Here is a 24,912-nt window from a genome sequence, read left to right on the forward strand (position 1 = left end):
TACTGTCTACGTTGGAAATGCTGAACAGATCTACAGTCTATGTGAACGTCTGTGAGGTTATAAAGGTACTACACTCAAAGTTTTTGGGTGGAAACACAGCTATATTGAATGAGTGAGTGAGTGAGTGAGTGAGTGAATAGTGAACCTAGGTTTATCAGGTGGACACAGAACTCCAAATGAATGCTTATGTTACTCTGTCTGCTGGATGAGTGAGTGAACAACTGTTTGCTAACAAGTTTGTTGTGTTTACAGCTTGTTGAGGCCAACAAAAAAAGAAATAGAAAGGTTTAGATTTATAAAATGTCTTATATTTCATGATTCTCTCATTTAAAATAAATAAAAATGTTAGTTCATTTCACATCATGAATTTCATTAAATCAGGAATTTCTGAAATGTCAGTGGAGTTGGTGGATACAGAGGGCAGGTAAATACGCAAAAGCAAAGTGGCTAATAAATATAGTGAGTGAGAAAAAGTTGATTTAAAATTGTTTATTATTATTATTATTATTATTTATTTTTAGACATTTTTAAGTAATATAACATCTCATGTTCACTGTGAGAACTGTTTTAACACAAACTATGTACTTTAGCAATATGATTTATAGTCTGAAACATGTCTTATGCTTCCACCTTGCCTCAAGGTCGGCAATGCCTGTTTAAAAAGGCGTCACAGCTCTACTGCAGTCCACTTTAGATAATGTAGAGCGCTGTGATTCCCATCAATTAAGTCTGTGCACTTGGGTGGAGTCATATCATTGACCGAGACATCCTAATTATGTCAGTTGGAATGAATGAGGAATCTGAACAGTTTAAAGCTGTTATGACATAAACATTGTTCCAAGAGTGGATTGACAACTTTATTTTAAAACCTTGACCAAAAAGAGAGGTACTACATGGAGTAGTCTGTTCTTACCCTGGTATCCCTCCAGCCTCCATTTTGTTGGCCACAGTGACATCTGTGGACCAGACATCGTACTGCCAACGCTTCTGACCCAGCACTCCACCTAGGACTGTACCACTGTGCACTCCAACCCGCATGTCAACATCGGTTTGGGTTTTCTCTCGGACATACCTGTGGTTGGTTTAAATAAGCAACCACATTAATCAAAAGCAACAGGAATCACAACTAGCATCTGTTTTTGTCATGTTCATAAATCCAGCTCTCTTTTCTGTTTTAAAGTGCTGAGTACCATGACTCCACACATATATCTCAGCCTGTGGTAAACACTGTCTCTGTTTATACCTAATTTACAGCATCAAGATACATCAAACTAAATAAATCCATTCATGTATACTCATCTGGAGTCTGACCAGAATCCATTTGAGCTTAAAGACCTCTCATTGTTCAGTTCACTTTATTTCACAGATGTGCTCCACAGGAAGTCAATAATAGTCCATCAGCGTGATCAATTCCACACTGTGGACCAAGTGATTAACCCACAGCAGCACATCGAATTGTAGCTGTTGAACAAAGTTATCTAAGGCTGTTCTCTCCCGGTCCTGACCCCCTCATCCCAGTACTCACGAGATGGCCTCCACCATGGCCAGACCCATCATGATGGAGCACGCAGCGTGGTCCTCCCTGTAGTCCGGCAGCCCACAGATACAGTAATAGCAGTCCCCCAGGATCTTGATCCTCAGCTGGTGATATTTCTGACAGGGTAGATGAGATTTAGAGAGAGAGAGATGGACCCCAGAACATGCAAAGAGCAGACTGGGGGATCTTCATCTTAATCCTTCTGTCTTTTTCAGCAGTAATAAACATGAAGGAATGGACAACCTTTGAAATTGTTTTTAGGGATGCACACATCTGCCCTGTAAATGGTAAATGGACCTGCATTTGTATAGCACCTTTCTAGTCATCCGACCACTCAATGCGCTTTTTATACTGCGAGTCACATTCACCCATTCACACACAGGTGGCTGAGGCTACCATACAAGGTGCCACCTGCTACCCAGATTTCACACACTCACACACCGGTGGAACGGCCATTGGGTTCAATATCTTGCTCAAGGATACTTCGACATGCAGACTGGAGGAGCCGGGGATCGAACCACTGATCTTTCAATTGGTGGACGACCCACTCTACCTCTGAGCCACAGCCGCCCCGCCCTATTGTGTGTTTGTGATCGGCCCAAATCCTGACAGATACCTACCTCACATGGACACAACAGGTTTTCTCTTCTGCCCCATTCATTCGTTCTGGTAAACTAACACTGATGAGTTACGATAAGCTGTTACTTATCACTTCCTGCATGAGCTTCACTATAAGTAGGTTTTAATGTGAGAGCAGTGGTGGACCTTTAGTTCAGACTAAAATAAACACACAGGGGGCTGTGTTGGTGAGGGAACTGATGAGACAGGAAGTCCTGTTTGAGTAACAGATTCATGAATTTTAAGGCCTTCCTGACGCAAATTTGCATTTCCTAGGACATTCTTACCCTAACCCTAACCTGTCTTACTTCTCTTGCCTAAATCTAACCAATCCAACCAACAAAGGCAACGAGTTCCAGCCAATCAGAGAAGGGTAGGGCAGGTCAATCCTTTACTATCCTAGCATTCACAAATTTGCTTCCCTGACAGCAGAATACTGCATAGCAATGGGTATTCCTCACAGACAGGATTTTACTACTCTGACAAGTTATCACGGCATATTATTATTGGTCATAGATACTGCTAGGCAGAAAGTAAAAATACAGTGTTCACATTACAAAGTAATCTACTATATGTGCACTTGCACATATGTGACTGGCCAACGTGGCACCTTGCTGGGTGACTCGGTGGGGTTTTGCCCTCACCATTGATTCCCCACTCCCTGCCACACTGACGGACCTTCAGATGAATGAGTCAGCCTGAATGGAGCCTTACTGTGGAAGCTGAGGTGTTATCAATGGCATTTAAGATCAACATAGAATACTGAACAATTACTCCAAATACATTTTATATCGTTTATTAAGTAGTTTTACTTCACGTCTCCATTTTAAACGAATGAGATGGAACATGTTAATGATAGAGGAATGATTCCATATCTAAGTTGTATCCATCTTCTCCAAAATGTTAACAAATTGAAGGGCAGTTAAAGCTTGTGCTTACGTTACCTTACACCTTGCAATATGTGTCTTAATCAATTCTACAAAAAGAAGTTTCCAGATTTTAAATTTGGAAAAAAAAGAGCACTGGTAGCTCACCAGTACTCTGCATCAGCAGGTAGCCTGAGTTTAGATGTAAGAGGAGAAGAGGTCAGCTGGAGGGTCCTTAACCATTTGGAGTTTTACATAGAACTAGAAAAGTGCACTCAGTTGAGTGCAGATCTCTGCCAGTTGACCAAGCGGCTGCCAGAGGTGATTGTAGCCACTCTAGACAATTCTTGTAATTCCAGCAGACATGATGCAGTGCGTTACAGAAGTGTCCCAGAAACAAAACACCTCATCTTTTTTTGAGAGAGGCACAGAGTGTTGCACACAGCAGATTGAGTTTTCCTGCTAACAGGCACTGTATGTGAAATATAAGGCTCTTTTATACTGCCTGTTCAGGGGGGGAAATTGCACCATTATGCTGCTGCTCTTTATATAGGGTATGATCGCAGAGTGGGGGGACAAAGTGGTCTCACCTTAGGGCTGCCACAGGAGATAGTAACAGCACTGAAAAGGTGTCTGTATAAACAGGATAACCAGCAGTATGAGCTCATGAACAAGATGGGTGTGACCTTTATACAACATGTTATGCTTGCGACCCATCGCAGGAGATTTAAAAAGCTGCTGATAGCAGTTAGCAGCTAACTCAAAGAGGAACAACAGTGGCTGAAAATGTCTGCAAATTGGGAAAACAATGAGGTCCAGGAGCTCCTTCCCTCCAAGCAGAGGACAGGATCAGCTGCAATATAACAGGGACAGTAAAGGATAGTTATTGACGTATTAATACCATTGTTATTGTTTGTAAAGCGCTGCAGATGCATATGTTATATGTCACACTAGAGGCCGATGCTGTTGTTGCCTCACATGCCTCTTAAATTCCATGACGCCAGCATGCTGTCTAAAATCACACACTGGAGCAGCATGATGCTGCCATTGTTAGGTTTTATGTAAACAACAATAAACACAATGAAACACACAAAAGCAATAAACAATTTAACTCCATAGCATGCTTACTTGAGTAGAAGCATAATTATCAAGGAAAATGACCAAATCAACAAAATCTGCAAGAGTACAAAATCGGGCAGGCAAAGCACTACAATTCTGCAATGCCTGTGATTAGCAGGTCGCAGCCAGCACACGGCGTAGCTGCGCCTTTTCTAATCGTCCCTCCTGAATCCCTTACAGTTATACAGCGGCAAAAATGACAAGGGGCGTGTTGGGTTTATGGCATGGGTCAGTCAATTGGACGAAATCCCTAGGAGGAGTTCGTTCAAACATGTAAAAAATTCAAATCAAAATGGGGTATATCTTTAGGTTGTTGGTATTTTTATTTTTATTTTATTTTATTATTTTTTTCATTATTCTTTGTGGGTGTGTTTTCTGTTTTGGATTGCTGATTCTTTACACCCTCTGTCTGATGAGTGCCTCAACAGGATTGGTTAATTTCCCCTCATCCTCATTTTCCAATGAGAGACCGTTTGGTTTCAGGATGTGTGTATTTAACTGCCATTGCTCTATCAATACCTGTTTGACTCTGAAGAAGACGCAGTAGCGTCGAAATGTCAGTTTGTTTGCACCTTATTAAAAGCTCTGCAATTTTATCAAGTGCTCCAGCCTCCTTTCATTTGGGTTCAGTCATTTTTTGAAGTGGCCCACTTGATTTTGTGACTACTGTTTTGTCCTGTGCTGTGAGCACCGATCCAGTGTTTTTGGCTGACACGCAAGAGTGCCTTTCTTTGAATTAAATTTGTTTATTTGGGTGTTTTAGCTCTTTTCTCTGGAGCAGAAACTGACGCAAATGAGCTCATTAATCAATGAGGGGGAAAACAACATGATTCGACAATTAGTCGGCTGAAGGAAAAATCTGTCAAATCAGATTCGACTATGAAAATTCTTAGTCTGGGACACCCCTAATATTATTACTATTTTTCTATTATCTTAGATGTAAATATTACATTTCTTTCAAATAAAACCAGTTTTTGACTTGTGAATGAGTCAATGGAATTTCTTGCAATAATAAAAAAAAGGGATGTCAATTTTTGAGCCACAACGAAGGCCAGAATGTGTTAAGAGGAGTGAGGAGTCAGCAGTCAATGACAGCATAAAACAGTCAATTAGAAAGGCTTTTTAATAGTTGTGAATCTTGCAACTACAAGAGGCCCTTGTGCATACAGTCATAAACATGCACACAAAATATGAGGCTCATTGCCCTAGCAGTTTGAAAGATTAGCTGTGGACAGTGGATCATTTATTTTTATGCAACTGTGACTATGCATAATAATTTAGAATAATGCCAAAGAATTCAAATTGAAGATGGGTAAAAATTCAGAATGCCTGTATAACGGTTAGAATATTTGATCATTTCTTGTAATTCCTGTGATGTTAATGTCATGAGATCACTGTTGTTGGGTAACAGGGTGAAACTCACTGCAGCAAGTTTGTCGAAGCGAGCAAAGAGCTCATTGAGCAGCTTGACCAGCTCCTGAGCACTACAGGACGATGACAGCTGTGTGAAGCCCACGATGTCTGCAAACAAAATACTGTACAACAAGAGACAGATACAAGAGAGCACATTAGTACTGACATCAGGCTGCTACAGTCACATAAACAGTATCCTGCATGCATATTTTCAGTGTTTTAACGAGTAATATTGTTAGGGTGGCAGTGCTGTTTGGGCTGGGAAAGTCATGTGTAAGTAAGGTAAAGGAGGTTATTGGGTTGGTGCGGGGAGCAGTGAGACCTGGCATTAGGGGACACCAGAGATCACTGTCTAGCCTCCTGGAGGTGTCGTGGGACCAACTAGACGAAACACTGGTGAAAGGAGGTTTCCACCCGATGACCCCAAAGACATGTTAGTTATCACTGCTCACTGGTCTGTATAGTTAAGCATTGCCATAATAGCTTATCATAGGGCTTAGGAGGTTTTTCACTGAGTGCTGATCCTTTCTCTAGAGCACAAATTTCTTGTGTTTATTTGAATACAAATCCTTCTTTAGAATCTGGGACCAGCCCATTACTTCAGAGCAGTGGTTACTTTATGAAAAACTGTCACTTCCTTAAATTAGAATTACTGCTTTGCAATTGTATGTCTCCACAAATCCATCAAGGTGCAGTTACAGTTTACATCCATGTCTGTGCAAACATGGATGCTTTACAAACTTCCTCCCAGCAGCACAGATCTATACAATCAGCACAGTTTCAAGGTGGACACCCAAGATTAGTGTCACCAATTTAGTATCTAACCAAATGCCTCCCCTTCTGTTCCTGACATATGACGCTGAACAATGACCAGAAAAGTGTTTTTGCATAACATAATGATGTCACAGTAAAGCTTACCTTTGACCTTTTGGATATAAAATGTCATCACTTCTTTATATCCAATTTGACATTTGTGAGCTATTTTGTCATAATCAGCATATGAATTCCTCAATTATGGCCAAAGACATGTTCTGTGGGGTCACAGCAACCTTGACCTTTGACCACCAAATTCTAATGACTTCTTGAGTCCACGTGAATTTTTGTTCCCAATTTGACAAAACTTCCTCAAGGTCTTCTGGAGAGATCATGAAATTCATGAAATGAAAAGGAGACTGATGCAAGGTCACAGTGACCTTTGACCACTAAAGTCCAATCAGTTCATCCTTGAGTCCAAGTAGATGTTTCTGCCAAATTTGAAGAAATTCCCTTCAGGTATTTTTGAGATAGTACATTCACAAGAATGTGTCAGACAACGTCACAGTGACTTTGAACTTTGACCTTCGACCACCACATTCATATCAGTTAATCCTTGACTCAAAGTGGATGTTCGTGCCAAATTTGAAGAGATTCTCTCAAAGTATTCCTGGGATATTACATTCTCAAGAATGAGATGGATGCAAGGTCACAGTGACTTTGACTTCTGACCTTTGACCACTTAAATCTAACCAGATCATCCTTGAGTCTGAGAAAAAAAGACCGTGCCAAATTTTGAAAAAAAAAAAAAAAAATCCCTCAGACATTTTGAGATGTAGCATTCATAAGAATGAGACAGATGAGGTCACGACCATGACCTATGACCCTCAAAATCCAATCAGGTCGTTTTTGAGTCCAAGTGGTCATTTGTTCCAAATTTGAAGAAATTCCCTTAAGGTGTTTCTAAGATATCACATTAATGAAAAAGGGGACGGACGGACAGACGAACAACCCGTAAACATAATGCCTACAGCTACAGCTATCTCTGGTTCAGAGGCATAAAGACTGTGAATTTCGATTGACTTTGGGTGGGCCAAATGGGAAAAAAAAAATCATATCACGGTATTTTCAGGCTGACTGGCAATACACGATATCATAATTTCTACAAAATGGACTACATGTTCAGTTGCAAGTCAATGCCACATTTGAGATATCACTTTTAGAAACACAAACTGTAATCAAAATAAAATGCAAAGACAGGGATTTTCTCCCTGTTTGAAAATATACAGCTGCACAACATGTAAATGAAAAATGATAGAAAATAAATAGCAGGGCTGTACGTTTGCAGCAAAGGCCACAAAACTGTAACATGACTATAAAAGTATCAAGTAGGCCTAAATCCACTGTAGTTTGGAATAATTAAAAATCTTTGTGGGGGGAGTTAACAAGTTGTTTTCCATGGTCTTTCGAAAGAATCCTGTGCTGGAAAATGGTTTAAATATATTTTTTTTAGTTAGTCTATTAATCTTATTTATGCACACAGAATCAACAGAGAGGCAGAGGGAGGGAAGGATCAACAGACACTTTGTCTTCATTATATACGTCTTATATATGAAATGTCTGTGTTATCGCTGCATTTTTTTTAAACAGAACTGTCCCCTGCATCCAGACTCTGTCTAAATGTCACACATTAGACTACAACTACCAAGAAAAATGGCGACACGCTATCGTCCACCTCACACACAAACAAACAGTGCAGCGCTGGATTGCACGTGTGCTACTGCAGTAGCACATATGCTACTGCAGTAATTTCATTCATCTCACAGACTGATTTAGTGTAGCACATGCAACATATAGACCGATGTCGTACTGTAAACTAATTAAACGATTAAATGGAGTAGCAGCTTTGTGTTTCTCTTAGTGTTGCTGGAGAACTTGTGAGTAAGTGGGGCGGAGCTGTGTGGAGAGTGTGAGAGAGGAGAGTTGCATACTGGTACGTGTTATGTAACGCAACTTGACCCTTTAACAATATAAACAGTGTTGTCTAAATGTAAAAATATATTGATATGTCGTACATAGTCGTTATATTGCCGAGCCCTAGAATGACTACACTCTGTTTGTTAACTTAGTGATAATGGTGGGGAAGCTCACTAAAGTGGAGTGCAGGCAGCACAGGAGGCAGCAGGTATAATACTGAATCTTTATCATCTAATAATTCCACAGCAGCTGGTGGACATACTGTGATAAACTTTTGATTTCATCCTTTCTCGGTTTCAAGTGTTGACAGAGAAAAAACCTTTGAATTCAGCAACAATAAGTCATGTCATATATATTTGTGCATTAGTGTTAGGTTGAGCTGTAGGCTCTTGGTAGGCACACATATTACTTCCTTCTCATCTGGCTGGCTGGTAGCGGGTGGGGCTTATCAATTAACTCAGTGGTCCAGGTGTGATAATGAGCGTCTTTAGAGAGAGTGGGGGGAATGCACCACCGAGAGACCTGGGGACAGCACCTGGGTTTTCGCTCTGTGAACCTGACTGCCGACTACCTCCAGTTTTGTGTTTTGTTATTTGTTTTGACCAACACTTTTATAAAAATTTGAACAATATCTGTCTGCCACAACATCGCCTGGGTTGGCAGCTCATGGGGAGCCTCGTCCGAGCTCGCCGCTGTTGCTGTTTAGAGGTAAGCCCCACGCACAACCCCACCGCCAGCCAGCCATGTTTCCTCGCTGCACACTCTATGTTAGAGAATGAAGTTGCCTAGACACAACCTGAGTCAAACTATCAGTCATTCTTGTAACATGAATTCAGCAACAACAAGTCATGACATATATGTGTGCATTAGTCTGTATTGTTTATGATGCCGTTGGCACATGTAGTACTCAGTTTACCACTTTAGATAGTATAAACACATGTGCTGTTTTGTGGGAAAAACTAAAATAAAAAGGTGACCACAGCCACATCCTTTTGGAGCACAAGTAGGTGTGCACAGATACAACTGTTGGTAATTATACTAGTAGGCCAAAAATGTTGGGAACAATGCTGGGTGTCACCCAAAACAATCAATGTCTACTCATAGTTGAGGGGGAATGGTCAGTGAGGGGAAACCAATCCTTTCCCCCAGTCTGAAATGATGGTAGAGTGTGGTTTTTAAACTCACATTCTAATGTCAAGTTGTCATGTCTTATATAGTCTTTCCTGAAGCTTTAAAATGAACACTACATCAAATATAAAACTGAATCAGATTAGATTTTTGTACATATTTCACAAAAGACTGGACGAATGATCCAAGTAAATGGCTCCAAGTGTCATTCCCAGATAACTTCTATCTGGTTGAATTGCCTAGTGGAAGACACAATTACATTAACTACAGATATTATTAATCAAACTTATCGCAATATCACTACCCTATTGCCATTAATGCTAAGACGTGGGACTAGCATGTTTTACTGAATCCAATGCATAATTTTGAGAAGGTAGCAGCACTAATGTTACGCAACCCCATTAGTATTACGTTATGTTTCGACAATGTGCTATAATGCTATCATGCAGGGATTACATACAGTGGAACCTTGAGAAGCACTGGTCCTTGGGGGCTCACAACTTTTTTACCAGTGGCTACACAATCTAACACTGTTTGGATGATCTTTCAAATTGCCATCGCCAAATTAGCCAGACTGCATTAAAATAAACAGTAATTTAAGCATGTTTAGAACCAGCAAATTTTATGTGTATCTTTTCAGACACAAAGAACAATCTGAGCATGTCAGTGGAAAAAAAGATCACTTTTAATGGACGTATATTGATGGTGTGAACACATCCTGAGTGTTTACATTGCAGCCTGTTTCGCCACTGCTCTCATGCAATACTGGGCCAATTTCAAAAAATGTTGTTCCCATTAGTCACTCAGACACAAAACCTTTGGAAAACTGGGTTCAGATTAGGGCTGGGCGATGAAATGACCATGTATGACATATCAATATATTTTTAAGCAAGATATAGCTTTTGACAATACCATTAAAATTAATATAGAATCAAGTTGCATCACATAAGTAACCAGTGTGCATCTCTAATCTCTCACACTCTTCCCACAGCTCCACCCCACTCACTTACTCACAAGTTCTCCAGCAGTTCTCTGGGTGTTTCTCAAAGTCAAGGAAGGATCCTTAAATGGCTGAATTTCAATGATGCTATGTCACCAAATTCTGCCTAAGGACTGTTCCATTGTCAGGGATCCATCAAATTTTACGAAGGACTGAGTCCTTCTTTCAGAGAAATTCCAAGGATGCATGTGTGTCCTCAGCGGGTATAAAATCCCCAGAATGCTTTGCACATGATTTGCTGGAAGTGAGGGCGGGGCCTCTTCAATGAAATCTGCGCCAGAGGGGCTCAGCAGGACTTTGATAAATATGTCATTTGTTTGGTTGATATCTCAAGGAGTTTTTAATCATACAAGTGTGAAAAAAATATTAACAGAAACCTCATCATTTATGCTTTCCAATGTGTCCACTGCTGAAGAATGAGATTTTTAAAATTACGTGATTTAGATAAAACATAAAATCACAATCATATACAGCAGAGACGGAGCGCTTAGTGTCCACCTCCCCTCCTCCCCCCACGATTCACATGATAACAACATGATAATTGCTTTCATTCTGTCAGCTTCAATTGGTGTATTTTTCAGGGGAAACGTGATGAGAACAGCCACAGTATATCCTGAAGGTCAAAGAATCACTCATTTGTTTTGAAACATATTTCAGAAGATTACACAGCAGTATCATGTACAGGCAGCGGGTCAGTTGTTTCAGAGCAGCAAGGCTCATTAGATCAGATCTGCTGTTCATGGTTTTGTAGTTGAGTGTGTGGTCATACACACTTAAAATATGGAACACAGGAATCACAGTGTGAGTCTGTGTCTCTATACTGTAAATTATAATTTAGTACTTTTTTCAGGTGTTGTCTTTACCTCATTACTCCACTTACTCTTAAGTATGATCCAGAAATCTATTCTCCCTAAAAGTCATGTGACTCTGAAAATACTGCTACATTTGTTTAAAATTGTACAACAACATTAGACAAATCATCACCAAAATCATCACAGTACCCTGAAGCCCCAGTCTGCTGAGGGTTAATGATGTACACCTGGGTACACTCATTAGCCTGTTCCAATGTGTGTTCACTGAATGCTCGGAAGGACTCTTGCCTTGCCTCTGGAGGATGCTTCCTTGGAAGGACTCATCCTACCAAGGAAGGATCCCTGACTTTGAGAAACATCGTCTGTCTTATGGTGCGTTCCACGCAACCCGTAACTCGTGTTTTTACAACCTGTAACCCGTGAAAGTGCACTGGAACGGCAGTCAAACCCGTAACTTCCCACCTGTGAACTCGTACCAGATCGATGTACTCCCAGTTACGCTTTCTGACATCACACAGCCCTCTAAACCAATTACCTTACTCCTCTAAACAACAATGGCAGCCCTATGGATGCGGTGTTGATGCAGGTGATACATGGTGAGAAATAGACATAAAATAATCCTAATGTTAACGCATTATTGGCAGCCGCTCTAACAGCTGGTTTCCAGTGCAAGAATAATCAATATAAAATATGTTTCCAAACACACAGATAACGTAAAATAAAAAGTATAATAGCATCTGTGACCTATGCACCGTTTCTCCTCCTCTGTTTCGCTCAAATGAGCAAGGAGCAGGCACCTTTGGCGACAGAAATAATGGGGAAGCACAAACAAACGGTTCGCCATGTTCAACGTTAAACAGGAAGTAACTGGCAGTTTGCCGTAACTTTCCTGGAACACAACAAAGTCGTAACTTGTGACTTGAAGTCGTGACTTACGAGTTCAAAAGCCTGCCTGGAACGCACCATTAGTCTACAGTGCGACATCAGTCTATATTTTGCATGTGCTACGATAAATTAGCGTGTGAGATGAACTAAATGACTGCAGTAGCCCATGTACAATACTACGGGCCTTTTCCACTCTAACTTTTGGCCGCGATAATTTCCGTTTCAAGTTAAGATGCGCGGTACCAGAGATGAAGTTGGGCCGCCCTCCCTCAAGTGGGTCGTGGTGACGTCTTGTCTGCAGCAGGCTACCCCCAATGACCCCGCAAACAACCCTGTGGGTTGTGACACTGAACTCACCTCTGTCTGCAGGAGACCAGAGAGAAAGGTGTCTTTAAAAGTCTTGTGTGCCCAGTACTTTTGTAGCTTCTAACTGAATCTCTGTGGTTTGGGGTTTAGCTTCTCTCCTGTGTCCTGTTTTTAATTTAGATATTTGCTTTATTTTACAGTTTCATGTTTGCTATCAACCGTATCAGAGGGTGTGTGAAGTTTCTGCTCAAAAACTCAACTTTTCCTTATTTTAGGAGCAGAAGCTGAGCAGCGAAGACGGAAAACTAGGATTTGTCCAGTGGAAGTGGGGTATAGGGGATTCATAGCAAGATCAGCTGTCTCGCTCCTGGGGGAACTCAGAGTGCGGGGACAGAGTTTGAGGAAGACAGTGAAGGAAATGTCAGATGAAGCAGCCAGAGCTAGTCACTGGATTTGAATGAGGAGGAATAATGTCAGTTGGGGGCCAGCAGGGGGAACTACTAAGCAGAGTACATAACTCCTTGAGATCAGGCGGAGAGATCCACCAGTCAGTCCTCTCAGGAGGAAATCCAGGAAGAGGAAGGTTATTTAAGTGTGGGAGTGGCCTATTTGAATCCCTTTTGTTTGAGACCATGCTGCAAGGTGAGTGTGTTTGCTGATCCTGTGAGTTTATCTTCTCTATCTCCTTTAACTTTAGCTTATATTGGAGTTATGCTATGTAACGTATGAAATAGAGTATGGTGAATGTGCTAGGATAGGTAGTATCGGCACTGTCACTACCTAGAGCTCGCATGTATGGAGCCTGGGTTTGTTGAAGGTGGCAGTGCTGTTTGGGCTGAGAAAGCCATGTGTAAGTAAGGCAAAGGAGATTGTTGGGTTGGTGCGGGGAGCAGTGAGACCTGGCATTAGGGGAGTGTCTCTGGGACACCAGAGATCACTGTCTAGCCTCCTGGAGGTGTCGTGGGACCAACTACACGACACACTGGTGAAAGGAGGTTCCCACCTGATGACCCCAAAGACATGTTAGTTATCACTGCTCACTGGTCTGTATAGTTAAGCCTTGCCATAATAGCTTATCATAGGGCTTAGGAGGTTATTCACTGAGTGCTGATCCTTTCTCTAGAGCACAAACTTCTTGTGTTTATTTGAATTTTGGTGCTTCACAATAAAAGTTTTTACATTACAAAATAATGGGGGACTTTTATTGTGAAGAATCTAGGGAAAATTAAATGTGTTTATTACTGAATTAGCAGACCTTAGTTAATGTCTTTTCTGCAATAAAGGCAAGTCTAATAATATCATAGGGAGGAAGAGTAAAATCAGAAACAGCCACAGTGAGATGTTAGATTTAGAGCTGCAGTCAACAGGGCCCAGTATTTCAAAGTGATCTGATAGGATTATCCTGGCCGGATTGGATTAAATCCTGATCTGATCTGAAAAGTGGGTATTTCAACACAGATCAAGAGGATCCTGATCCTGAGGATCAGGATTCAGATCTAGTAATCCAATCCTCCCTTTAATCCAGATAAAGGTTGCATTTGGGTATTTCAAAAGTTAAGGCAAATATCTGGATCAATTTGATACCAAATTTCAGGATCATTTCGATCCCACCTCAGAGGTGGATTTGACAAAGCCTCAGCTCCACTTCTCCTAGATATTGTTACTCAAGATGTTCATTACACTTAATCTAAATTAGTGTTTTAGTTGTAAGTAATTTCAAGCATAGAAAAATACTGTAAAATATTGTATTGTATATTGGCCATACTTCCTGAAACTGCTGTAAATAAGAGTAACAAATACAGGCCTATTTCTCAATATCTAGTTTCACCTAACATTGTAACTTGTTTGTAGCAAAACATCCAACATATGTTTGTGGTCAGACAAAGGCAAGGAAATGCAATGCAAATTTATTTGTATAGCACATTATTTTCTTTACAGAGAGTGCAAGAAACAACACAGAGATTAACATAATAAGCACATGGACAACAACTCAGTCCTCTGACACTTCTGAATGAACCACATAATTCATACTAGTACTGTGTATTTTTCCAATACTGCAGCAGTCTGCTCACACATGTATTAAAAAAAAAAGTAAAAAACAAGTTTAACATGATGTTAAACTCTGAACAGGCTGGTGTTTAAAGAGTTCATGTATGACATACTTAAGATTAATTTCCTTTTAAATTAAGCCATAGACCGCAAAATACACCAACATAACCAGCTACCTCGCTAGCCTGGAGCCGCGTTAGCTACCGTTAGCATGACCTCGGCTCAATTAGAGATTGGTACGCCCACGTTTTAAGTAGGTGACAATTCAAATAGCTGGCTCACATCAGATGGTGGGTGGCCTTCGTATGGTCTTAAAATTCTACACATTAGGTAACGGTAAATTTACATTTTGATGTGAAAGCTGTGCTACCAACTGCTCCTTTCGTGAAGTAGTCCGCCATAGAGACAGAGCACAACGCGTCATAATCTGAAAGCCAAGCCCCCAAAGGGGAAACGTTTCAGATCTGGGGGTGGAGTCGTGAGATTTGGAAATCCGTATCCAGTCAGATTGGGATCAAAGTGATCCACCCTGCCAATGTTTTGAAATACCCAGATAAAGTCAGCAGGATCACTTTGATCCCTGACTGAGAAAAGGAGGATTCATTATCCGGATTATTCTGATCCAGATTACAAGTTTTGAAATACTGGGCCCAGGCTCTTACTGCACCTCTGCAAACAGCTCACCTCCAACAGGTAAACGTCTTTTACCTGCCCTGCTGTGTGATGGAAAAACACATGCAGCAAAAATAAGAAAATAGAAATAACCTATATATATTTTGTATATCGTCATTCAGCCTGAGAATACCAAGATATGAATTTTTATCTTGTCTGGATAAAAAACAAAACAAAAAAAAGTTTATTTTGTGTGCAAAGAGCCACACAGCAGTTCTTCAGCATGGTAGCGAATGCTTTGCAAAAGGACATGATGTCCTGTAGGCATTTGCATAAATATCAACTGTAACTGTGAAGCCATCACAACTTTTTAAGTCATCTGTCTTTTTATGTTCTTTTCTCATATAGGTCAATATTGATCCTATTATAGTATAAATTAGATAATAATCTCTTCTGATCTTAAAGAATTGCTTAATCTTAAGAATTGCTATTAGAACCTGAAAATGAGCAACACAGAATCAATTTAAATAAATCAGTGACAAATAAAAAATAGCACCGTGTTAGCAGGAGTTTCACTACTCATTTCTCGGGATGGGTCTAATTGGTGGTATTTCAGATTGTAATTGCTTGCATTCATGCTTTACTGGATGATGATGCTTTAGGTAATAAACTCAGCTTGTGTCTTTGTTGGCACAGGTTAATAATACACATCACTAGTCTGTTCCTGTTTGGAACTGGCTCATCCTCTTTGTGTCCAAACAGGGCTTTAAAGAACAGGTTAGGTGCCCATATGAACACTGAAACAGTTTTTTCTTCTTCCTCTTGTGTAATCATTCCTCCTGCTCATACTGCCCATTAAAAGATTCTTTCCTAAAGCGATTTCAGTGTCAGTTAAATCCACAATCCTCTAAAGTTTATCTGAGGTTAAATATATGTTTATAATACAAAATTGTCTGTTTTTGTTCTTCAACTGCAGCCTAACAATAGCCCCTTTTACACTGCCAGATTTTCTGCAAATGTTGGGCCGTTTTGCCGGCAAGCTGCGAGTGTTTAGACACACAAAGCCGGATTGGCGAGTTGATACAAGGTGTCCAATTTTCCGCCTCGTAGGGTAGTCATATTGGCAGAACCCTTTTAGTTTAAACAGACCGAGGCGGCCTTCCGCAACGGGAGGGGCTGCTGATGACTTGTGGGAGGAGCTGTTGATGACGCCGCAAGTGCAAGCCACTGGCAGTGGATAAACAGGAAACAGCTGATAGCAGGAATTTGCGAGCAGCTAACAGCAAGAGGGAAACGCAAACCTGACAGACACTAAAGATAAGCAACTGGGGAGACAAGGAATTGCGAAGCCTCCTTGCCCTTGCAAACGAAGAGGCCATTAACCGTCAGATGACAGGAACAGTGAGAACGGGCCGACTTACGAGAGAATCGCCAAAGAACTGACTAGCCGCGGCTTCCCTCCCACATCACTGTTTACGTCACACGCTGAGCTAAACATTTTGTTACTTGTTCACACCCCCCAGTGCCCCGAAAAAGGCGTATTCTGTATAAACAAAAGTAGGTAAGGGGTATTTTGCCGCACTCCCCAGTTTTGTTTTTATACTGCCAACTAGTCCATACCCATTGAGTGCACAGTTGCCCACGTACAGTTTCACATGTTTGGGTCAGGTCATAGGAAACTGCAGATTAAATAGTCAACTGAACCCATTAAGAAGAGCAATGTATTCAGACAGAGTTTTTGTGAATTTGATAGTACGATTGCAGCCACAGCAATCTGTCGCATTTTAGCCATTTTTCTGTTGTTATAGCGCCACCCAGTTGTCAACTAGAGTTAAATTTCTCCAGTCACTTTGAGGCGTCCTGTTCTACATATCTACCAAGTTTAGTAAAAATCGATATGGCGGTTAGGCCTAGATAAGAAATTAGCTCTCTAGCACCCCCATTTTGTTTGATCGGGTCAATAATGGAGGGGTCCCCTCAGATTATGTGTGGTCATATGCCTACAAAGTTGCGTGGTGATCGGTGAAACCCTTGAAATGTTATACAACTTCATGTGATGAGCCACGCCCTCGACAATATTCATTGCCTTATAGAAGCTCAGTTTTAGTAAGTTTTCCAACTTCTGTCAAGAGGGAACTTTAGATATTGGTCCCTAGATTATTTTCACCGAGTTTCATGCAGATCGGTCAAACTTCCTAGGAAGAGATCAATTTTAAGTGTTTATCAAAAAATTCTAAATGGCGGAAAGTCTACATATCTCTGGGCAAAGTTTCATGTCTCTACGACATACGGGGCATGAGATATGCCCATTCAAAGTTTGCAATTTCAATCGGTTGCTATAGCGCCCCCCTTTGGCCAACTGATGTAATATTCCTTCATTCCCATCCTCCCATTACCCTCTACCACTGTGCCAAATTTCACATGGATTGACCAAGTCAGTGAGGAGAAAAACGTGGAACAGACACAGAGACACACACAGAGACACACCCACAGACAGTTTTCGTCATTATATAGTAAGAAGATGCTGATAAAAGACTGATTGGGCTTTCCTGCAAATTTGCACAATTCCTATCTAAAAAGGGTTAATGAAACACCGCCTATAAAAACACAAAAAAGGGGATTTTAGGGACACTTTTTTTTTTAAGACAGATTACCAAAGCTCAACATTAGTTAAAGCTAAACTTGGAATGTACTGTATTTTCACAAGAATGAGGAATATGGATTGATTATTGATTGACTATGGGTTGATTCCAGTAAGCAAAACCTGTTTCAGTGTTCATATTGGCACCTGACTATTGTTTTAGGATAGACATGAAAAACTGTTAAACTATTCTTTCAGTAGCTGAAGTATACTCAATTCAAATAAAACACAAGAAGCTTGTGCTCTAGAGAAAGGATCAACACTCAGTGAAAAACCTAAGCCCTATGATAAGCTAATATGGCAAGGCTTAACTATACAAACCAATGAGCAGTGATAACTAGCATGTCTTTGGGGTCATCGGGTGGGAACCTCCTTTCACCAGTGTCTCGTCTAGTTGGTCCCACGACACCTCCAGGAGGCTAGACAGTGCTCTCTAGCGTCCCAGAGACACTCCCCTAATGCCAGGTCTCACTGCTCCCCTCCCTGCACCAACCCAATAACCTCCTTTACCTTACTTACACATGGCTTTCTCAGCCCAAACAGCACTGCCACCTTCAACCAAACCCAGGCTCCATACATGCGAGCTCTAGGTAGAAGCAGGGCTGATACTACCTTTCCTTGCACATTCACCATACTCTATTTCACACGCTACATAGCATAACTCCAATATAAGCTAAAGTTAAAGGAGCTAAATGAACTTACAGGATCAGCAAACACACTCACCTTGCCGCATGGCCTCAAACAAAATGGATTCAAATAGGCCACTCCCACACTTAAATACTTCCTCTTCCTGGATTTCCTCCTGAGAGGAAGTGGATCTCTCCACCTGATCTCAAGGAGTTATGTGCCCTGTTTAGTAGTTCCCCCTGCTGGCCCCCAACTGACATTACTTCTTCTCTTATAGATAAACTGGCTGCATTTAATTGCTTCATCTGACATTTCCCTCACTGTCTTCCTCAAACTCTGTCCCCGCACTCCGAGTTCCCCCAGGAGCCAGACAGCTGATCTTGCTATGAATCCCCTACACCCCACTTCCACTGGACAAATCCTAGTCTTCCATCCTCGCTGCTCAGCTTCTGCTCCTAAGTCTGCATATCTAAGCTTTTTTCTTTCATAGGCTTCTTCCACTGTGTCTTCCCAAGGAACTGTCAGCTCAATGAAATAAACTATCCGTTGACTCACTGACCACAACACTAAGTCAGGCCTCTGCCTGGTACAAACTATTTCCTGGGGAACAACAAGCTTTCCTCCTAAATCTACTTGCATTTCCCAATCACAAGCACCTTCTAGTCGCCCACACCCTTGCCTCCTCACTAACTTATCTCGTCTGCGTTTCTCTCCCTCACGGACAAACTGAATTACTAAACTCCTATCCTTAACACCTTCTGAATTCACCTGTCTTCGTTTCCCTTCGATGCCTGCAGCTAAACATTTCAACACCTGATTATGTCGCCATGTATATCGGCCTTGTGACATGCTAACTTTACACCCTGACAAAATATGCTTTAAGGTTGCGGTACGTGAACATAATGGGCATGATGGATCCTCATTTACCCACAGTTTTAGGTTCTGGGGGGTTGGTAACACACCGTATGTAGCCCCTACCAGGAATCTAATACGATTCTCCTCCATACTCCACAGGTCCCTCCAGCTGAGCTTCCTCTTCTCTACACTTTCCCAATTCAACCACTGTCCCTGTTTAGCCTGGGCCACTACCTTTGCACCCCTTAGCATCTCTTCCTGTCTACGTATCTGTTCTACAACCAGCTTTCTTTTATCTTTGGGACCTGCTTTATTCCATACCGGTTTGCCTGAGCCAAGCCCCAGGCCTCCCCGGCCAAACTGAACATTACCTACAATCTCTGCATGCCTAAGAGCTGCTTCTGCCTCCTGAACTGCCGATCTTGGGTTCCACTTCCTCCCCTTGGTTGGATTTGGAGCCACACTCCTAACTACCACGTCCTTACTCCCAGATCATTGTCTTGTTGTTGTTTTTTTTATCAACACAGCTCTTTATGTTTGAGGTTGTTGTGAGAGTTGATCTGTAGCTATCTGTACCAACAAAAAATCCTTAGTGCACTCTTCTGTCCCATTTAACTGTCTGACTTGTGATAGCAAAACAATATCTTGTGTTCAGTTCAGCTCAGTCAACCAAACCTGCTGTATCTATTTTGGGTGCTGTCTCTTTAAAGAAAAAAAAGACTGCCATATGGTTAGAAATAGCTTTCTTTTTGCATTGTTATTGGGTTATTAGTGCAATATCAAGCAATGCAACTTATCAACAGTATATCCGTTTCTAATTTTTTAGTCCTCACCCCTTTGTTTTTACAGCTGTCAACAAATATGAAAATATATTTGTGTTTGCTTAACTAATTGACTTTGACTTGTCTCTGACTGTGCTGGGGAGCTTCTGGTACTTTCTCAAGGATACATGTAATAAGCTAAACACCACTTTGAAAAGCCTCTTGCTGCATACACAATCAAAGCAATCAACCAGACAAAATATATGTTACATGTGGACTGAAAACAAAACTGCTGTGGTGGTTGAAAGGTCCAGACAGACACACAGCACCTTACCTGACGTTTTCGTGTCTGTACATGTACATGGTGTTGAACTGCTGCATCTCTTTCTGGCTTGGCTCTTTCTTCATGTCCTGAAGCATCTCATCAGCTATGTGCTTTGGAAGAATGGAGAGTAGCAGCCGTTCCTGTAGAGGACAGAGACAGACACACAGAGGATGTCATACACAGCTACTGAAAACTAGAATCATCGCCTGGCAGTTTTATGCCTCTGCGCACCAGTCAAGTTTCTCTTAGAGTTTAGATCCATGTCTGTGAAAACATGGATGCTTCACACACATCTTTCCCCCGGCAGAGCAGAAGATCTATGCAATCAGCACAGTTTCAAGGTGGACACCCAAGACTAGTGTCACCAATTTAGTATGTGACCAAATGTCTCCCCCTCTGTTCCTGAGATATGACATTGAGTAATGGCCAGAGAAGTGTTTGGGTTTTTCTTTTAGACATTTGTGTGATGTTTTGTCATAATTAGCATAAGAATTTTTGAGTTATGGCTAAAAACATGTTTTGTGGGGTCACACTGACCATGACTTTTAAGCTTCGACCACCAGTTTATTCTTCAGTCCAAGTGGACATTTGTGTCAAATTTGAAGAAATTCCCTCAAGGTGTTCTTGAGATATCGCATCATAAGAATGAGACAGATGCAAGGTCACACTGATCTAGACCTTTGACCACCAAAATCTAATCAGTTCATCCTTGAGTCCAAGTAGACAGTTTTGCCAAATTAAAAGAAATTCTCTCTGTTTTTTAGATATCGTGTACACAAGAATGAGACAGACAAGGTCAAAGTGTCCAGTCCATGTTTGAGTCCAAGGGGATGTTTGTGCCACATTTGAAGAAGTTCCCTTTTGAGATATCACATTCAGGGATGGATGGACCGACAGATGGACGGACAATCTGAAAACATTATGCCTATAGCTCCAGCTATCACCGGCGCAAATGCAAAAAAAAAAAAAACAGGGACCATACTTCTATCAAAAATCTAATTTGTCCTGTCAGTATCACTAATAGGATGAACATGATAGTTTGATTGACTATTATAGATATTAGGCTTTGCTGGCATAATGGTATTACAGTATACCAGGATATTTCGAAATCCTGATGGCCTGATTTTCAATACCATTAAAAGTACAGACATTCCTCGTTTTGCCAAACTCATTATGTGTAGTGCACATCATGCGAAACCAGAGGTCAGTCTGTACTGGTGTGACAGGTAGCAGAGCTGAGAAACATGGTGACTGCTAGTGGTGGGGATAACATAACAGGACTGTAAAAAGCAAGCCAGCAGCATCTGAGAGTTTGTTTGTTTTATTAAGATCCCCATTAGCTTTTGCATAGCAGAAGCTATTCTTCCTGGGGTCTTCATAATTCTTCACGCGACAATACAAAGCACACACACATATCACAAATACAACAAGACAGTACACACATCTAAACAAAAACACAACAAAACAATAGAAAAGCACACAATACAAGCTCCAATACTGAATCATCACATCCAGTGAATGTTGTCGTCACACTACAAAAAGCCCTGACCCTTAATGAGAAATACTAATCCTTTGACAGGAACCTTTCAAATTCACCTCCATGTCCACAAGCAGATATGCATACAGAGACCATATCAGTTATCATACACTATCAACAACATCTCTTTTCATATCATCTATTCAAAACAATCAGCACAATCGGAAAAAACTATCAATTACTAAAGTTCTTTGTTAAATAATATTCTTTAAGTTTAATTTTAAAGCTATGAATATTTTCCTGTTTTGTTATGGAAACTGGGAGTGAATTCCACTCTTTCATAGCTCTATACATTACTGTACTTTGTACAGATGTCTTTGATTTGGCTAAGGTAAAACAACCATGACCAGCATACCTCGTTGAATAATTGTCTGTCTCTGAACTAAAGGATAACTTTTTGTAGAAAATAAGTGGAATCTTAGTTGTGATTCCATTTCTTATAAAAACCATTAACAAATACAATAATCTATTTTTTACATCAAGCCAAGACAGACACTCATGCATTTTTATGACATGTGTCCTGAACCCACAGGACAGAGCAACACATGCTGCTTTATTTTGAACTAGTTGCAGTTTTCTGATATTTCCTAGTGATGCATTGGACCAGACCACAGCACAATCATTTAAATGGGACAAAAACAAAGCTTGAATTACCCGTTTAATAGTTTGTTGTGTTAAATATTTTGCACATCTTCTGATCACTGACAAAATATTACCCATTTTTGCTAGTGATCTCTGTATTTGTTTTTCCCATGATAGTTTATTATCAATAATAACTCCCAATAATTTACTTTCATCAACCTGTTTAATTAACACATTTTGTATATTAAGATCAAGACTTGGAATTGAGTGCAGAGAATGATTTGTTCCAATTACCATACTAGTTGTCTTAGACACATTTACGATAAGTTTATTACCATTAATCCAATCTAAGACCAACTTCATTTCTTGACTTAGGTTAGTATTTGAATCACCAATTGTTGTTTCAGCTAAATAGATTGTTGAATCGTCCGCATACATTGAAATATGAGCCCTTTTCAATACTAAAGGAAAATCATTTGTAAAAATAGAACACAGGTCCAAGGCAACTTCCTTGAGGCACTCCCTGCTTCACATGTTTAACATCTGGCTGACTTCCATTAAAGTAAACTATCTGTTTTCTTTCACTAAGGTAACTATTAACCCATAATAAAGCAGCAGAAGAAAACCCATAACATTTTAATTTTGCCAATAACAAATCATAATCCAAGATATCAAAAGCTGCAGAAAAATCCAGTAAAACAACTCCAATAATTTTCCTCTGTTCAATTTCCTTGTACTAATCATCTACCATTTGAGTTAAAGCAGTAGCTGTCGAGAATTTTTCTCTGTATGCATGCTGGAAATCAGTGAATAAATTATTATTGGAAAAATAGAGCTGAATTTGTTCATACACAATGCACTCCATAATCTTACTCAAAATTGGTAATAAACTTAGCGGTCTACTGTTAGATTCAGAAAACTGCAACTTTTTGTTTTTATGAATAGGCAATATCTTCGCTATTTTCCATAATTGTGGACATTTATTTTTATTAAATCATTGATTAATAATATGTGTTACCAGTGGAGCTATAACTGAAGCAATAGGCTTAAGCAGCCTTCCGTCAAGACCATCAACCCCTGGTGGCTTATTTTTGCATGTCGTTAACATTAATTCAATTTTCGATACACTGACATTTTTAAATTCAAAGATACAATCTTTCCCCTGCATAATCTGATCTATTATTCTCACTGATAAAACTGTATTCTTTTGCTGTACCGTATTTTTAAACTTATCTATCTTACTTATAAAGTAATTATTTAAATGATTTGCTATGTCTTTGGGTGTAGTTAAAAACTCTTCCCCAGTTTCTAGAAAAGATGGTGTTGACTTATTATTTCCTTTTAATAAATGATTCGACGTGCTCCATAATCGTTTACTATCATGTTTAACTTCATGAATAATATTTACATAATACTGTTTTTTCTTCTTCCTGTTTAATTTAGTGACAAAATTTTTAATTTTCAATAAACTTGCCAATCTGATTTTAGACCAGATGAAATAGCCATGGATTTTGCCTGATCTCTTTCAATCATATGTTCTTTAAGTTCTCTGTCCAACCATGGAGAATTAACATTTCTGACTGTAAATTTCTGTAATGGTGCATGATTATCTACAATATTCATTAAGGTTTCATTGAAAGCTTGAAATGCTTCTTCCGGATCATCTTGTAAAAACACATTTGACCAGTTGGCATGGGTTACTTCTCTCACATATTTATCATGATCAAAGTTCTTAAATGTTCTTTTTTTAATTATCTTTGAACCTGCATTTTGAACTTTTGTTTTCCTTACAAATGCAATGAGATTGTGATCTGTACATCCTATAGGCAGCGATATGGATTTGGAACAGACCTCAGGAGTGTTCAAATAAATATGATCAATACAAGTCGCCACGCTCTTGTCATTATTTTTCAAACAAATTCTCGTTGGCTTATTAACAATTTCTTTTTCATTGAACAAGAAGAAGAATTCCAGTCTATGTTTATATCAGCCATAAAATATAGTTCATGATTAGTAGTGCAAACATTATCTAACATATGACAGATATTATCTACTGTAGATATTCAAAATTAGCACTGGGAGTTCGATAACCACATCCTATCAGAATAGGCTTGAGATGTTTCAAATAAATAATACATAATAATAATACATTTTATTTATAATGCCCTTTTCATCAAAAGATCTCAAAGTGCTACAGGTTAAAAACAAAGAAAGATAAAAAAAAAAAAAGGAATGGAAGGGGAAAAAACAAGATGAGCAGTTTTAAACAAAAACATCTAAGGGGGACCAAAAGCTTTGCTAAAAAAAAAATGTCTTAAGACCTTTTTTAAAACAGTCAGTGGACTGTGGTGTAAATACACCTGTAACCAAAGAACTTCAAATATCAGATGACATTAAATCATACCTAATTTTGACAGGTAAGTAACATTGAATATAACATGCTATTCCTCCTCCATTAGCATTTCTATCTCTCCTAAAAATATTGAACCCACGTATCATCAAGGATGCA

The 24,912-nt window shown here is 40.0% G+C and overlaps 1 protein-coding gene across 7 annotated transcripts in view; it reads right to left on the reverse strand.

Annotated features, from left to right (window-relative positions):
* adcy3a (adenylate cyclase 3a) overlaps window positions 1-24,912 on the reverse strand; it is a 158,915-nt gene that overhangs the window by 102,988 nt on the left and 31,015 nt on the right. For all 7 annotated transcript variants that reach the window (XM_033638945.2, XM_033638946.2, XM_078172048.1 and 4 more), the window contains 4 exons: window positions 20,294-20,424; window positions 5,564-5,675; window positions 1,526-1,653; window positions 914-1,072 (listed from right to left, as the gene is read on the reverse strand). In XM_033638945.2, coding sequence (XP_033494836.2) covers window positions 914-1,072; window positions 1,526-1,653; window positions 5,564-5,675; window positions 20,294-20,424 — 530 coding nt within the window. The remainder of the gene's footprint in view (window positions 1-913; window positions 1,073-1,525; window positions 1,654-5,563; window positions 5,676-20,293; window positions 20,425-24,912) is intronic.

The sequence above is a fragment of the Epinephelus lanceolatus genome, chromosome 10 (assembly GCF_041903045.1).
Source record: "Epinephelus lanceolatus isolate andai-2023 chromosome 10, ASM4190304v1, whole genome shotgun sequence".
NCBI classification, from domain to species: domain Eukaryota; kingdom Metazoa; phylum Chordata; class Actinopteri; order Perciformes; family Serranidae; genus Epinephelus; species Epinephelus lanceolatus.